This window comes from Lepisma saccharinum, chromosome 28 (genome assembly GCF_977018435.1).
Source record: "Lepisma saccharinum chromosome 28, izLepSacc3.1, whole genome shotgun sequence".
Taxonomy (NCBI): Eukaryota; Metazoa; Arthropoda; class Insecta; order Zygentoma; family Lepismatidae; genus Lepisma; species Lepisma saccharinum.
In genome coordinates, this window is record NC_139256.1 from 39378051 (window position 1) to 39393708 (window position 15658).

At 37.5% G+C, this 15658-nt stretch overlaps 1 protein-coding gene across 2 annotated transcripts in view; it reads left to right on the forward strand.

The window, feature by feature from the left end:
* Positions 1 to 6146: 6146 nt before the first annotated feature.
* The window catches only part of LOC145980749 (uncharacterized), an 85267-nt gene continuing 75755 nt past the window's right edge, over positions 6147 to 15658 (forward strand). For both annotated transcript variants that reach the window (XM_083113809.1, XM_083113810.1), the window contains exons 1-2: positions 6147 to 6246; positions 15498 to 15610. In XM_083113809.1, coding sequence (XP_082969935.1) covers positions 15521 to 15610 — 90 coding nt within the window. In that variant the 5' untranslated portion in view covers positions 6147 to 6246; positions 15498 to 15520. The remainder of the gene's footprint in view (positions 6247 to 15497; positions 15611 to 15658) is intronic.

The window sequence follows — 15658 nt, forward strand, 5'->3', positions numbered from 1 at the left end:
CCTTTCGACTCGCGTAATAACTGTTCACCCGTTACTTTAGAAAATAATTTCACAAAAACACATATTCTATAATAGTCTACTTCTATTTTTACAACCTGTTCTGGTTTCAGTTTCAATTTCGTACTTATCCAGCGATGTAGTTCATTTGACGTGGGCTTATTTCTCACTTCTCTAAAGTTCAATTTCAACGTATTCACTAGCTTGATAGCCATTTTCAAGACTTCAGTTTTGTTCGACTGGACGATTACGTAATACTCAACTACACGCTGCGGGAGAGAGCACCGATCCCCCCCCCCCCCACCTTCCTCCTTCCGGCGTTTGCGCGAGACTTCACTGGACCACACCATCTTTCTTGTTCAAGTGCTTACATGTCCCTATCCAATCAAGCACTAGTACTAATCAAGGAAAAACGGAGCGAAATTACTGCAACAGTGTTTGCTAAAATCTACACCACGGAGTACATTGCGACGATACGCCACTTCAAAAGCCATAAACATAACCACTACATTCTGAAGGTACGAAATGTTTTCACCTTTTCACATAGTATTTCAGATATTTACGGCTACACACTGGAGTCGTCGTTTCACAGCAAAATCTTCCTTACTAGTCACAAAAGGAAAAAACATGAACCGGTATTGACAAAACTACCACTTCAGCGCCATCTGCACGCAGGAGTTTGATCATGACGGAGACCTTATATGTTCTGTTATTTACTTAAATATCTTTAATCGTAACAAAATTATAGGTATTCCAGGTTCTAGTGATTAAAACAATATTTCATATCAGAAAATTTCTTCCTTATCGAATCTATATTAGTGATACTGTTGTGTTTGGGAATTTGGGTCTATTCTTTAACATGGCTTTAGAATAGCGTCGCATAAAAGCACGGTAAACACTTGGGGAGGAAATGAAAATGGGTAATCATATCGCTGAAATTTATTACAGAAGAGTCAACTTCAAGCCTATTTACACATGACGTTTGCTTCAAGATTAGAAGGCACTGCCTTGCTACTTGAAATGAAATGAGGCGAGGGGAAAAAAGAGGGCGAAGCAATAATGCAGAGATAAGGACGCAAGTTCCAATAATTGAAAAGGAAACTGAGAAATAGAAGAATGAAATGTTCGAGTTAGCTTTTAAGTAAAATTTATTATGAGACACTTACACTTGAAGTTGGAAATCCACGATACGATGGAGAATTGAATAGGCTATCTGAAGGAAGGAAACGCAATTTCCGTCTTCCGCTCTTCGAAGCAAGGCTTTGGGTTATCGTTTTCGAGAGTCTCGAGGAAAATGATGTCAGCAGATCGGGTTGGAGCTGAGTGGAGGGTGAAAACAGTGTTGCCAGGGCAATGTTATTATACTCAAACGCCGCCAGAAATTGGCTACAAAGTCAAAATATGGAAGTCAACTTTATGTAGGTAGTCTAATCAGGACTGCGAGTTTCCAAGAGAATATACACCTTGGCTTCCTGACTGATAGGCTTAAAATAATATAATAAATAATATAAAATAATGTAAAAGTATAAAACAGGTCTAAAATGTGCAAATGTTTATTTGATAGTATGTTTTCACTGTAACATAACTCTTAATATATTTCAAGTGATTTACATGCTTAGGTGATGTGATCAGCTTTAAGCTCCGTCCGCCTTTACACCACCTCACAGGGTCGCACACAAATAGCAATCGGTGATACAGTCCGGCCAGCAGAGGTGCCGACTTGTCAAAATTATTGGGGAGGCTCTGATCACTGAAATAAATTAATGAATGACTCACTCCCTCCCTTTTCTAAGTTCTGGCCTCAGAGTTCGGAATCTCGTAAAAGCCCATGATTTCCTCAAAAATATTAAATTAAAATTTTCATTTACAGTTCGAATGCAAAATGTCAATAGTTCACGGATGGATATGTCACAAGTTTCGTCAACCATAATACGTAGCAAAATATTCCCGACTTTTAATATCTGCTACCACGGAGCGCAAAACAGATCTCGCTAATATATTAATGCTGTTCTGAATGTCATGTGAGAGTCATTTGTAGCCTTAACGCCCCATCCACTCTCCTAGTTCATGCACATCTTCTTTTGAAACTCTTCTTAGTAAAAATGTTAACAATACTCATAATTATATACTTAGTATATAGTAATAAGTCATGTGTTTTGCTGTCTCTGTTCATAGCCCCCAAAGTTGATGGTTTAGCAGCAGGAAGCCGTATCAAGGTTGGTGGAGGCCCCTGGGCAAAATGTTTGGTGGGGGGCCCCAATATATTTTTTTAATTATTATTATTACTAGGAGCTTTATTAGCTCAATATGTTAACCACCAATAGGTTTGCAGGAAGAATAGTGCAGTAAAATAAAGTTACAGGACGAAAATTGTAGCGCTATAGCAGCAGTAAAATTCTGCGTCTAAATGTGGCTGTTTGTCATTCGTGTGCTTCAAGCCAACTCTTCCATTCGAGCCCTTGTACTCATATCTACTGAGCGATAGGTACATGTAAAATTGTAATATTGAACTCTTTCCTAGAACTTACCCATAAAACACTTTAAAATAGTCTCAAAATCTCTTACCGAACTACTAGAGCAAGAGGTATCAACATTTACACAAATATTTTCATGCAACATTTCAACATATACCCTGAAGCTAAGTGAATTTCAAGTAAAACGTTCACACGTCGCCACTGGCAATCCACGACAATTCAACAGCAAGGGAAGTAAAACGCAATAACCAAAATATTTAATTGATAGAGTAGCAGTATGTTTCATTATTGTTAGGAACTGGAACAGCATTGCCAACTTTTTATGATTATTTGTTATTTCCGTTATTCAACGTCACTGTTCTTCCTATTGAAGTAAATCGCGATGATGAGAATGAAAAGATGATAAAGCGCTGCTTAAAGTTAGGTGTCCCGTAGTTCACTGATGCACCGAGAGAGACCTCTAGTATATCCACATTTTTTTCCCTAGAAAAACTCACAGTTCTAATATGATGTTATTAACGAAAGATAGTTATGTACTTCATATGATTATTTATGATCTTAATCGTATCTGAGAATTGATTGTTTGAATACGTGTGCCTTATTTCCACATCACAGCCAAATCAATCCATGGTATAAAGTATACTGACCTTCAGATATCCACAAACAGATCGACTGACAGCTGTGTTACAATTGGATCCAGAAGAGTGTAGACATACGACAATATTGAAGTTTTTTTTATTTTTAAAATACAACTTCTTATGTAATTTTTCACAAGCATAGCCAGCTGGTTAAAATATTTTTTGGTGGAGGCCCTTCACAGCTTCCTTTTGGTGGGGGCCCCGGGGCAATTGCCCCAGTTGCCCATAGGTTAATCCGGCCCTGTTTAGCAGTCACAGCCCCCAAAGTTCATGAACATTTCAAATGTGTATTTATAGTTAAGTTCATGTAGCACAATTCAGAGTAAACTTTACAAGAGAAGCAAAATAATACATTAGATTCTCTTAAGCAAAATTATTTGGGAGGCTCTGCCCCCACATCGATAACATTGGGGCTCGATGCCCCCCAAGCCCCATGGAGTCGGCGCCTTTGCGACCAAGGGAAACGAAACTAGCTGGAAAGTACTATTCCAAACGCGAGAGGGGAAGCAGGTAGCGTAGAAGCAGTGGCGTAGCAGCCGCCCCCGCAACCCCCGCGATGGGGGGGGGTCGAGGTATAGGGCCCCACATTGGTCTCTCTAAGCTCCTGAAGTTTTATATAATTTCACAAATCCAACAGATAGTGTCGGTTATTTAAAAAAAGAAATACGAAATAGACAAAAAGCACTTCAACAATGACAAAATTAGAACTCGAAATTCACTGATATGAGCACTAAATAGAAACACCCGATCTATTTTTTCTTGTCGGTGAACTTAGAATACGTATCAACAGAGTTATTGTATTGTACGAGTCAATTTGCATGACAAGAAACTTAGACTGTTTTATTTTTTTATGGGGGATGTGGTCGAGTGGGTTCCCAGTAACATATCATAAGACGACGTTTGCGATAAAAAGCAGGCGCCTACTGGCTCAATCAGAGGAGCCCTGGCAACTTAACCTGCGGGCCCTCAGAAATGCTTGCTGGTCGCCTCAAATAGGAAAGAAATCCCTCATTTCCCACCTTTATAGAAACACCGCTTGTCGGAATCTTTAGAGTATAAATTGTCTACATTTATGAATTCAGTAAGAAGATTCAGGTGCTCGAGCAGTCTATTTTTTATTGCGGCACAATGAGTATCGGCGATTAGGGGGCAGTTGCCCCCCATTTTTTGCCACTTTTGCCTCCGCACTGTGCTAAACCTTATCTACCAAGGAAGAGTAAACCCCCCCCCCCCCCCCAAGTTTTGGATCCCCAATCGCCGCCACTGCGACACAATAACCAATAAAACTTGGTAAATCATGAACTTTTACCACTAATATTAGTTTTAAGTGTTGTATTTAAAATGTAACTTCCCATCTCACCAAATTTTCAAAGCCTTTTCATATTCAAATAAGAACTGAGACAAATTTCCCACATAGTTCACACCTGTTACGTGTTTCAGATTAATTTAGATATTTTTAATAGTGTGACAAGGTACTTCAATTTTCTGCAGGGGCCCCAAATATTTTAGTTGCAGGGGGACCCCAGGAAACTTTGCTACGCTACTGCGTAGAACACTCACCAAACCGCCGTGGCATTTTGCTTGTATGGGTTCTCTTGTTGTGTTTATTACTGCTTGCTGTGTTGTGTTTGCGATGTCTCTTACAATTCGTAACAAACAGTTTCGAAGTGAAACAAAGAAAACTGTGACATTTTGGTCCCCGTTGCACATTCTACAAAACGCCCTTGATATAATACACAATGCCACAAACCATTCAGTTACTACATTTTCTTTATTACATTTATAATACTATGCATAATAATAATATTATTAGTGAATATTATCCTCATTACTAAGGAGATCAATTCCATTGAATGATCCAAAATAAAGTAACTGGTTTACAAGCAAGTTTATCTACCGTATCTTACCCAAGGTATTGGGTAAGAAGTATAAAGTCTTAGCACAGCAGGAAGCAGAGAAAGGAATGCAGAATAAGCAATTAGGCAAACGTTAGGGGAGTGACTCAGGAGGTGTGATCAGTTGGCGAGAATAGAAGAGAGAGTAAGGTCTGCGGATTGTGAGAGAAAAGCAAAGTGGAGAACGATTATTGGACGATGGTGTGTGATAGATTCGATGTCTGACAGGGAGGTCAGACAAGTGATAGTTGAGAGGACAAGTGTAGGAACAATCTTCATATATCTGTAAGGCAAGTAATATCCTTTTCTTAACCAATCCATATCGGTTCAGTCATGGAGAGCATAAAACCCATATCTAATCTAAGTTAATTTCTATCGCCATTCCTTTAAATGTAACCTCTTGTATTTATCACATTTAGGCCAAGCGAGTGATAACCATCTGAGAGATGAATGAGAAATAACTACATCACCCAATTCAATATAGAGGTTCTTGGTTCGATCCCAAACGCAGCATGGGAGTTGCGTTACGCTACTAATGTGACTGTGACGTGATGAATACATTCTGTTTGTTTATGTAGTATATAGATGGCTATTTTTTTCATTCTGTGTCCTTATATAATTCGTAAACATCTCTACGTATTTTGGCGGCGATGTTACTACGTTTGAAACTTCATTGCTGTTTCCACAGCGGACGATTTTAACGGAACCCGCTTCCTGACCAAAGTGCCAATGAACGTCCAGTTGGCGCATGCCATCACAGCAGCTTTTGCAGGTATATCAACAGAAATGTCTTCGCTTCAGATCACCTACCTCAATATTTCTATATTTATCATCCACTATTATTGAATTAAAAATAATAATAATATGTTACTAATGCTTATTCATTTACATTCTTACAAATGATCCAATGTTACGGCTAGACTTTCTCTCTCTCTCTCTCTCTCTCTCTCTCTCTCACTCACTCAAACACACACACAAAAACACATAGAAAAAATGTTCTGATTATACCATGAAGGCCAGTATCCCAAAATAACTGTAAAGTGTACGCAGAGTGACGTCTTTGTATTGGCCAATAAACATGCAGTCACAGTCCTTAATTGTATCGTGTTCTATAAATCCGTGTAAATTTTCTTCAAGTTGGGTGCTTTTCTTAGTGGATGAACTCTTATAACCTTGCGTGAACTTATAATCTTATTATAACGTTCTGCATCACTCATCGTAATTAAGGTTTGGAAAATTGAAGTAAGTTCTAAAATTAGTATCTGTAGATATTTCTATATGTAAGTTCACAATAATTATTCTGTCTTGAAGGAAGAAAATGTTAACCCACAGGAATGTAGGTACATTTGAGACGAATATTTTGAAAATTTCACAAATATCAGCTAAAGCGGTGGTTCTCAAACTTTTTCCTTTATGCGCCTAAATCAAGCCTTTTTTAGGTTTTTATATATATTTTTAAGGTTTTACAGGATTTTTATGTCACACAGAGGCATTTGCTTTGTTTAGTCACACAAAAGTCAATGACAAACGTGTTTGAAACGTACTCTCTGTCGATTTCCTTTCCTCCAAGTCTATGGTGATTTTTGAAAGCTCTAAACAAAGCAAAATGTCTGGTGCCACTCAGAGGCGCAACCACGAATTCTCGTCTGGGCTCAAGTACCAGGATAAACGTACCAATAATAATAATAATTATTGTTATTATTGTTATAATGTTAATAATAATAACAATGTTACTAATAATGTTATTATAACATTATTATTAATATTGTTATTATTGATTTGCTTTATTTTACTTCGCTTCTTTTGGAACTTTTGGCTAATTTGCCAAGATGAGGATGAGTGAACATGATGAAAATGATGACTGGATACTCGCAAACATCCATGCCCAAGCCTAGATTCGAACGCAGGACCAACATTATTATTACTATTAGTAGTGGTAGTATCAAAGACGTTATTATCCTCGTAAATTACGCAAAAAGGGTATAGAAGTTTGTGCTAAAGCATTTGTGTTCGAAGAAACTATTTGAATTTTTTTTTAACACGTACAACTTCACATTAATAACGGAAAACAAGCACATAAACTATTTTTAAAAGACAGAAAATGCTTGATAAATGCATTCCAAATATAATTCATTTTTACATTAACATAACTTTCATGCACGATATATGTTTCACATATATGCAAAGTGGAGTGACGTGGACACTAAATTGTGTACGTATTCAAAGTTTCTTTAATAATGACTCAGAGCACTTTGCTGATCAACACAACAGTTGTTTCCTTTATCACTAGACCTTAAACTGTCATCTTGTCATCTGTTGTCATCTGTTGTCAGTTGAATGAATCTCTTGTTTTACTTCACGTTTTCTGTTAACAGAGTGACTTATATAGACCTGTTTTCTGTGTCTAAGTCTTTTTAAAAAGTGACTTACACCACTGTAACTTTAAGTCGTCCATTCCTCTGTCTGGTGATTTACAATGCATTACAGCGAACAAACAGAAATTGCGAGCGAAGCGAGGAAGAAAATTTTGGGATCTAATTGTTTTGCAGGCTGAAATCAATATTAAATTAATTGGGCGCAAATAATTTCACGGAACGCCATGGCATTATATCATTTACAACTTTTGTGCCTCCCCGAAGGTGTAGTGGTAATATCGTTGCCTTGTGATCAAGGGGTCCCGGGGTCAATACCTGGTGGAGGCACATAGTGGTTCGAGTTTATTGAGTTTATTGAGTTTATTGAGCAATTTTCACACCGATAATACCCCTGGGGGCATTGGTGCATGTACATTACAAAAGACATGTTGACATCGCACATATATATATCTATACATCAATTTGGCAATTTTTTAATAATAATATAACATAATATAATAGTAAAACACACAATGACAAATTATTTGTTGAAGTGAACTAGTGCTGTAAAAGTACATGTTATATAGTGTATACAATCTAAATTTATTTTATAAAGTTAGTTAATTCTTGAAATTCTTGAACTGAATATAATGTGTATTCCAATAACAATTTTTTCACTTTACTTTTAAAGATTGTGGTTCTCTCAAAATTTTTGTAACTTTTTGGTAATATATTGTATAACTGGATGCCTGAGTAAAAAGGTCCTGTTTGGAATGCAGTTAGCCGCACTTTGGGAATGTGGAAGTTATCTTTTTGTCTGGTATTGTAATCGTGAGTGTCTATGTTCCTTGGATAGTTCGATTTTGTTTCGTGTATGAAAGTAAGTGTTTCAAGTATGTACAGACTTGGAAGTGTTAATATACGTAATTTTTTGAAAAGCGGTTTACATGTATCAGTTTTATGTGCATTTGCCAAAATACGCAATGCTCTTTTTTGAATTTTAAAAATCCTCTGCGATTGAGCCGAGTTTCCCCACTTTACCCACTTTAAGCTATAGGCCCAGTCTCAATTAGCCTTTTTGTGCATAAAGTGGACTTTAAAAAAACACAAATCAATCAATCAATTTTACAACTGTTTTCATTTAGATCGTTCGGCGCCCAGGGCCGTCTCCCACCGTCCCCAAACTACGGTTTTGAACTTGATAGGACTAAGAAAAGCAAGCATTGCGAGCGAAGCGAGCAAGAAGATTTAACGAAAAGTATTTTTATTTGCATAAAATTTGAAGATCTGGGCGGTAATTGCCCAGGTACACTTGGCCGTCAATGTTTGCCCCCCTTCCACCCCCCTCCCTAGAACTAATTTCCGACCAAGGTTGGGGGGGGGGGCAATGCCCCCTGACCCCCGCTGTGGTTGCGCCACTGGTGCCACTGTTACCTGTACGATCCAAAGTCGTCTGATCTGTGTTGTGTTGCTCAATTTTGCGTCCCTTCGGTGCTTTGTGGCCTTCACGCCTTGCAAACTAACATTTCAGCATTGAAGTTTACACCAAAGACTATGTTTTTGTTGAAAGACAAAATTGCTGAGTTTGACTGTGGATAACATGAAAAACGATTGTTGCCTAATTATATGGCTAAGAGTGGATTTTAATAGATAATTTCCAATGGTAAGTTAGGCCATCACCTTAGGGTTAGGCAACACACATAACGTTAGGCAAGATAGGGCGTATTTCAGGATAAAGGCGTCCCATTTTCATTGCCGGAATTTTGAACTATTTAAGTTTTTTCGAGCCTAACTTAAGATTTTTAGGACCTATTTTAGGATTTTAAGAACCCATTTTAAGGTTTTTAGGAACCTATTTTAAGGTTTTGAGAACCTATTTTAGAGCCTATTTTAGGAACCTAAAGCACACTTTTTAGAACCTAAAAATCCGAGGTCTAGTCATAACTAAACGTCTAATGTACCCCCACCATACGTTTTCTCCGAATAGTGGATTTTGGGGAATTCTTTTGGTTGCCTGATTGGTGGGGTGTTTTTTATATGTTGGAGGTATGTTTCCCCAATAGAGCAAAATGGCATTTGGGCTGTATGTGGAAAGATGGTAAACAAATAAACATTAGAATCCTACGTATATTATTTTATTGGGTGTTCCTATGTTTACAATCTTTATGATTAATTACAAGAATAAAAATGTGAGCCAAGTATGCTAAGAATTGCATCAAAAACTTTATGTCTGTGTCTGGTGGTGCACTTAAAACTTTATTGCAGAGATTCCATTCCAAATTTAGTCTATTATAGATTTCGAACGAGTATTTTATTTCAAAACATATGAAACAAAGATAAAAGTGTCAGTGGCAAAATCAGCCTTATTTTCCTGTTGAGTGTTAAAGCTATGAAGTAAGTATGAAACAATGAAGTCTGCTCTACACACCTACAGCAAAAATGTCGTGTGGGAATTCTCGACATTTCTCTTCCGAGCTGATCGCGTACCCCCTTCAAGTCGTTCATGTACCCTGGGGGTATGCGTACCACAGTTTTAGAACCACTGAGCTAAAACTCTTAAAACCCTAGTTGTGGACAGAATAAACTTCAAAAATCATCCATCCATCAGACCAATAAAACATGTTTAATATTCTTTTGTTGAACGTGTTGTGAAGAAACATTAATATGGCAAAACATTATATTGCATCTACCGTAAATTATGTTTTCAATTGTACTGTTTAAAGGAATTACATGTGATACGACGAAAAGGTTGCTGTTCAGCGAACAACTTCCCCCACAATTCATTGTGCCATATTTCTGGCAAACAGATCAGATCCTGCGTTGAAAACATACCGGGTATAGTCCACGCGTTTACTTCGTTAACGTCGAAGAACTGAAGAAAGCCGCCGCCACGAACGTGGGTGGGGATAAACAGCGGGCGAGTTATTTTCGTCCAATCCTACTCAACCTTCAGCCAATGGGCGCAGCTGTCATTCTGCTCGTCTACTCCACGTGGAGTCTCAGTCACATGACTGCGCATACGCTGTTGCCGTATTTTGCAACTTCAATGTGGAGACCGTGGGAAGGTGCTTGTGCGCGGAGGGACAAGGTGGCGTAGAGTAGATAAATGGCAACACTGTGCGTTGAATGTGATTGTTGCAGCTGGTGGGCTTCAAAGCCAGCCGGTCGTTACGTAGCTAGCGCGTCGATGTATTGTGCGTATGAATATCGTGATCATATGATGAATGTATATGCGCACCCCTTCATTTTCTTGCGCATCCCCTTCAGCACCCCCTACGTTCAACTGAAAACACTAACCCTTAGAATGTCATATTGAGCGCCGAATGTTAGGTACTGAAGCGAGACCGTTATTATTGTATGCAACAGGCAAGTAGTACTGAAAGAGATGCCAATTCGATATACATATTTTAATGTACTGGCGGAAGCCTCTCTAAAAATCAGCGGCCGTTTTATTCTTTCGTCAGCATTGTTGTTATGAATTCTTTCTTCTTTTGTTTCTTCAACTGGCCTGTTTGTGGTTTTCGATAATTGAAGACTAAAATTGGTAAACGCTGTAAGTGCCACAATAATTCAAACACCGCTTTCCACGTTAAACTGTGAAATGTGCCATGCTTTATAATGTGGTAAACGTGAAATGTGGCTGCTAGCCCTCTATGTAGTTCAAAGGGCGTGTAAAGAGGTCACTAGTGTGCACGTTCTTACGGGCTGATGTGAGGAACGATGCGATTTCCCAACACTTTCGCTTTTGGCACTTACAACGTTTACCACTTTTAGTCCTCAATTGTTGTTTTCTTTTTCTTTTTTGCATTGTTGATAAACGGCTTTATTTTCCACCTACTTGTTCTTCTTAACACTGGAGCAAAAATTGCATCTCATTTCAAGATATCACCAAGTCGTACTCGGGAAATTATTTAATGCAAGTTGTAACGTGAAGAGTAGTTTTCTTGTTAATACGTTCTACGTATTTGTTCCTCGAAAGATGTCTGGTAAACGAAAAATTTCAGGATTTTTCAAAGACTGTTAGGATGAGGCCCAGTGTTCACGGATAATTTTTGAAGTTCGTTGTTGGGGTCTGGGATAGTGCGGCAGAAGGGATTTTAACGAAGACGAACTTGCTGTGCACTTCACGTTTTGCCCTGAAGTGGAAGACGGAAGGTACATATTATGTACTTACTATGTACCATAGGCGTGCGCAGACACTCTGATTAGGGAGGGGAAGTCTTGATGAAACTTCAGTTGGGTAAAAAAAACTCATTTCAACTCACTATTTTATTGTACCGATGGGTATGAAACAGGGAATAGTACTTCAATTTAATAGCAAATAATACCCCCCCCCCTTAGTTCCTTTGAAGTTTTATCAGATTGAAAATGCTTCACTTTCTTTAAGAGCAAAATCTCGTTTAATAATGACGTTAAGATTTCTCTACACTAAATTTATAGGAGAAAGCATAATAATATAGGGGCTGTAAGGGAAGACAAGGACGCCACACCTTTTCTTTAGAAAACGAATGTCAACGTAAAAGTACATATCTACCACGTGTAATTTGATTTCAGTCATAATGGGAATGCAGGAACACAATAATTACAAATTCAAGTGGCGTTTTATTAGGGAGTATAAGTATCTTCGGGCTAATATGCTTCGTTTATTTCTCTGGAAAAAAAAGCCTCGCTTGCCCCTCTGTGGAAAAAATCTGCGGATGTCCATGATTAGGCAGGAGATTGCCCCCCTTTCCTTCGTGCTCACGCTCATTTCATGTACTATGTATTTAGTACCTCCATTGGTTGCATTGAAAAGGTTAAAAAATTGTATTTGCAAATGCAAGGGTAATTTCATTCACTACATAGTTCAATAAGACTGCAACGTGTATCTGAATGTTGTACGATCACTTTCTTGTAGTACTTAATACATATCATCATGGACACCCAGGAGGAGGGCAAGGGGGACACAACCTCCCTCCCCAGTTTTGGCACCTTGCTGCCCCAGTTTTGAAAGGTTGCATGTGTCTCATGTTTTCTTTATTTTCAGCATCGCACCCCCTAAATTTCTTTCCACGCCCCCTTAGCACCCCTAGATGATTAATCCTGGCGCCGCCGCTGGCCCTTGGTTTACATGTGTCAGGAGTTTTTGAGGTCTATGCTTACCCAAAATATCTCTAGAGAGGTCAGATTGTCTTCTGTGTATGTCTTTGTACTCTCGTTATTATTTTTGTTAGGAAATTTCTGTTACAAATAACATCCAGAAACTTTACGACTCATTCGGGTTGGCTGAAGGCCATGTGTCTTTCTCACTCTCTCAGTTTCTCGGCATTTATTTTTGTTCTTGCTCTTTCTTTCATTTTCTCTTCCTTGCTCTGCCTTCCTTTCTCTTTCTCTCCTTTTCCTTACCCATTTCTCAATATTTTTTTCAGATGTGTAAGCGATGACCTTCGCATAAGGCACCTAAATGCCAACATCTCTTCCACGTAGTACACACTGGACTGCATCTTGCAGACTAACGAGGTTCTGTTCTTTTGTGTTCTTAAACTACTTTTAGACTGTTAGCATGTCAATATGATTTTGAATCGACAATAGCATTTTCATCAAATTGTTTACTTTGTCATACACGCTCGGGCGAGCTCGCCTTTGCACACAGTAAAAAGAAAAAAAAGATACCCACATTGTTATAAGAACTCTGAATGGACTTCTAGTAGCACTTAGCAGGTAATAACATAAAACTATATTTTTAAAATTTTTGTTATTAGTGTCGCTTTTTGTCAATGTTGGCTAATCGCGACGAAAAAATGAGTGATATGATGAAAATGATAAGAGAAACTCACTAAGAACACCCGGGACCGCTGGCATAGTAGCATGCTGTGCTAACCACACCACCAAAAAGGTCGGCAATAATACTATAAAAAATAGGAAATGTGAAAGAAGAAAGTCTCCAGTCACTTTCTTCTCAGCATTTTCATCAATAATAATACATTATGTAAACAATGGAAAGTATATTACACATTTCAAATTAATGGGCTTCCGGATAGAACTTTGTAATCAAGGGTACTGGCCAGCGGCTTCAAAGATGGATGAAAATGGATGGTACTCTCAACAACAGAGGAGGGGGAAGAACCAAGAAGAGTAAGACTTCCTTCATCTGGTTCTGAATGGTAGTGCCTTGTAAGGATACTTTGCCAGGGACATGGTGAAGACCTCAATGGCATATACGGCAGAATCTCGAAATGGCAGAATGGGCAATCCACCTTCTTGAGAGAAGATAAAACTCACTGTCTTGTGCAGAAGGTAACTTTGAAAACTGAGGCAATAAACCTGAAAAAGAAAATCCTGATCCCCGAGTTTAGGCATGTAGCTGACAACTACACACCCAGCCTCTGAATGATGTCCCAGTAAAGGAACTAGTAATTTCAACATGTCAGAACATGTGTAATAAAGTTCAGAGTATGCCATCCTAATAATAGCAGGAGATTTTAACGCAAGTTAGGAAAATAAGGTTATCTAGAATAGGTAGCTGGGAAATATATCCTACATGAGATTAGTAGTGAAAAAGGGAACTTACTTCGACAATTTGACACGAGAAACTATATGATAATAAAAAAATATGTGCTTCCCTCACGAAAGGATGCATCTAGGAACAGTGAAAGGAAAAGAAGGAAATCAATAGAGATGCCCTGGTATATGAACATGTATCATCCATATGACCAAACTGTAACTCTCATCACTATTTATTGAAAAGAAGCTAATTGATCTGCAAAGGAAGAACGACATGAAAAGAAAAAGATGGAATATGAATAAACTGAAGAATGAAGATAATCTTAATCAGTGCACGAAGGTAGCTGGGAACTTCATTACTCCCTACTGAAAATTCTCTCTATTGTTTTCAGTAGATCAATGGGTGTTTTGAAACATCTACTGTTTTCAGTAGATGAACTGTAATGCTACTGTCTTCTACTGTTTTCAGTAACCCAACTGTGTCTACTGTTTTCAGTAGCTGAACTGTGCTAATGTTTTCTACTGTTTTTAGTAGCCCAACTGTTTCTACTGTTTTAAGTAGATGAACTATATTGCTAATGCTTTCTACTGTTTTTGGTATTTCAACTGGTTCTTCTATCTTAAGTAGTTGAACTGTACTCTTAATATTTTCAGTAATATAATTGTTCAACTAATGTATTTTATTATGTTCAGTATATTGCTGTCTGAAAACACTTCTCTTGTCAGTAATGAAAATTTTCTTATCTATACAACTGAAAATGCAATGGAAAAATCGTATAAACAAATAAAATAAATATATGGTAACAAAAAAATCAAATAAAATGAACACTTTTTTAAGTGTGTAGCTTCATTGTGGTTAACGCACTTGTAGAAAATTAAAAACACTCTATAAATCAACATATTGTTCTTCCTATATTCACACAAAAACAGCAAAAAATTAGTTTAAACGAAGACCTGACTCTCAATGCTTGAAAAACCAAAACAAGCAAACACTGTTTACTACGTTGATCAAAAGATGGCTCCTCTCTGCAATTGCATTATGCAGATATAATAATAACCACGGAAATTCCATGCTGAAAAAAAATCAACTGATATGATCATGTATTCAAACTACTAGCTGTTTTAAGGTTGAGTTATTCCTTAAGAAAGAATTGTAGTAACTTATTCATTAAGATACCTGACTTCAGTAAGTAGAAATTCACTTAATGCACTGTTTTTCCAATTCACTTCAAAATCACTGAAAATATGATGTCAAGAATTAATTTGTCTATTCTTGGAGTCAATAAATGATCGTTTTATATATGGTAGAAAGTATTATGTATTATTATATACATTGTTTTTTCAGTACAGTAGCCTTACTGAAGAGTACAGTAGTCCTACTGTAGAGCACAGTAGAATTTGTCTACTGAAAACAGTAGAAATTTCAAGCAGGGCTTACATTAATGAAGTACAAAATAATATGATTCTACACATTTAGAGAAAAAGTGATTTTAAATTATTGTAACTGATTGTTGTGCAAGACTGCAACATTTAGCAGCTGCTACAATTATCTCTAAAACTAAAACTACTGCACTGTTAAAGTATACAGGTAAAATAACAGTTTTTAAGTAACAAGCAAAGTGGTCATATTAAACTATTTGTTGTTTTACTTTTCAGCACTATATTCATTTATAGTAAAAATGCAAGCAACACTTGAAAAGTATGATGCCCAGAAGAAATACACAGTTCCTAATGGATTGAAAGAACTCATGGCTGACATATCGAGAGAGGTAAAATAGCTTTAGTAGCCAGCATAAAATAAAACCATATGTTACATG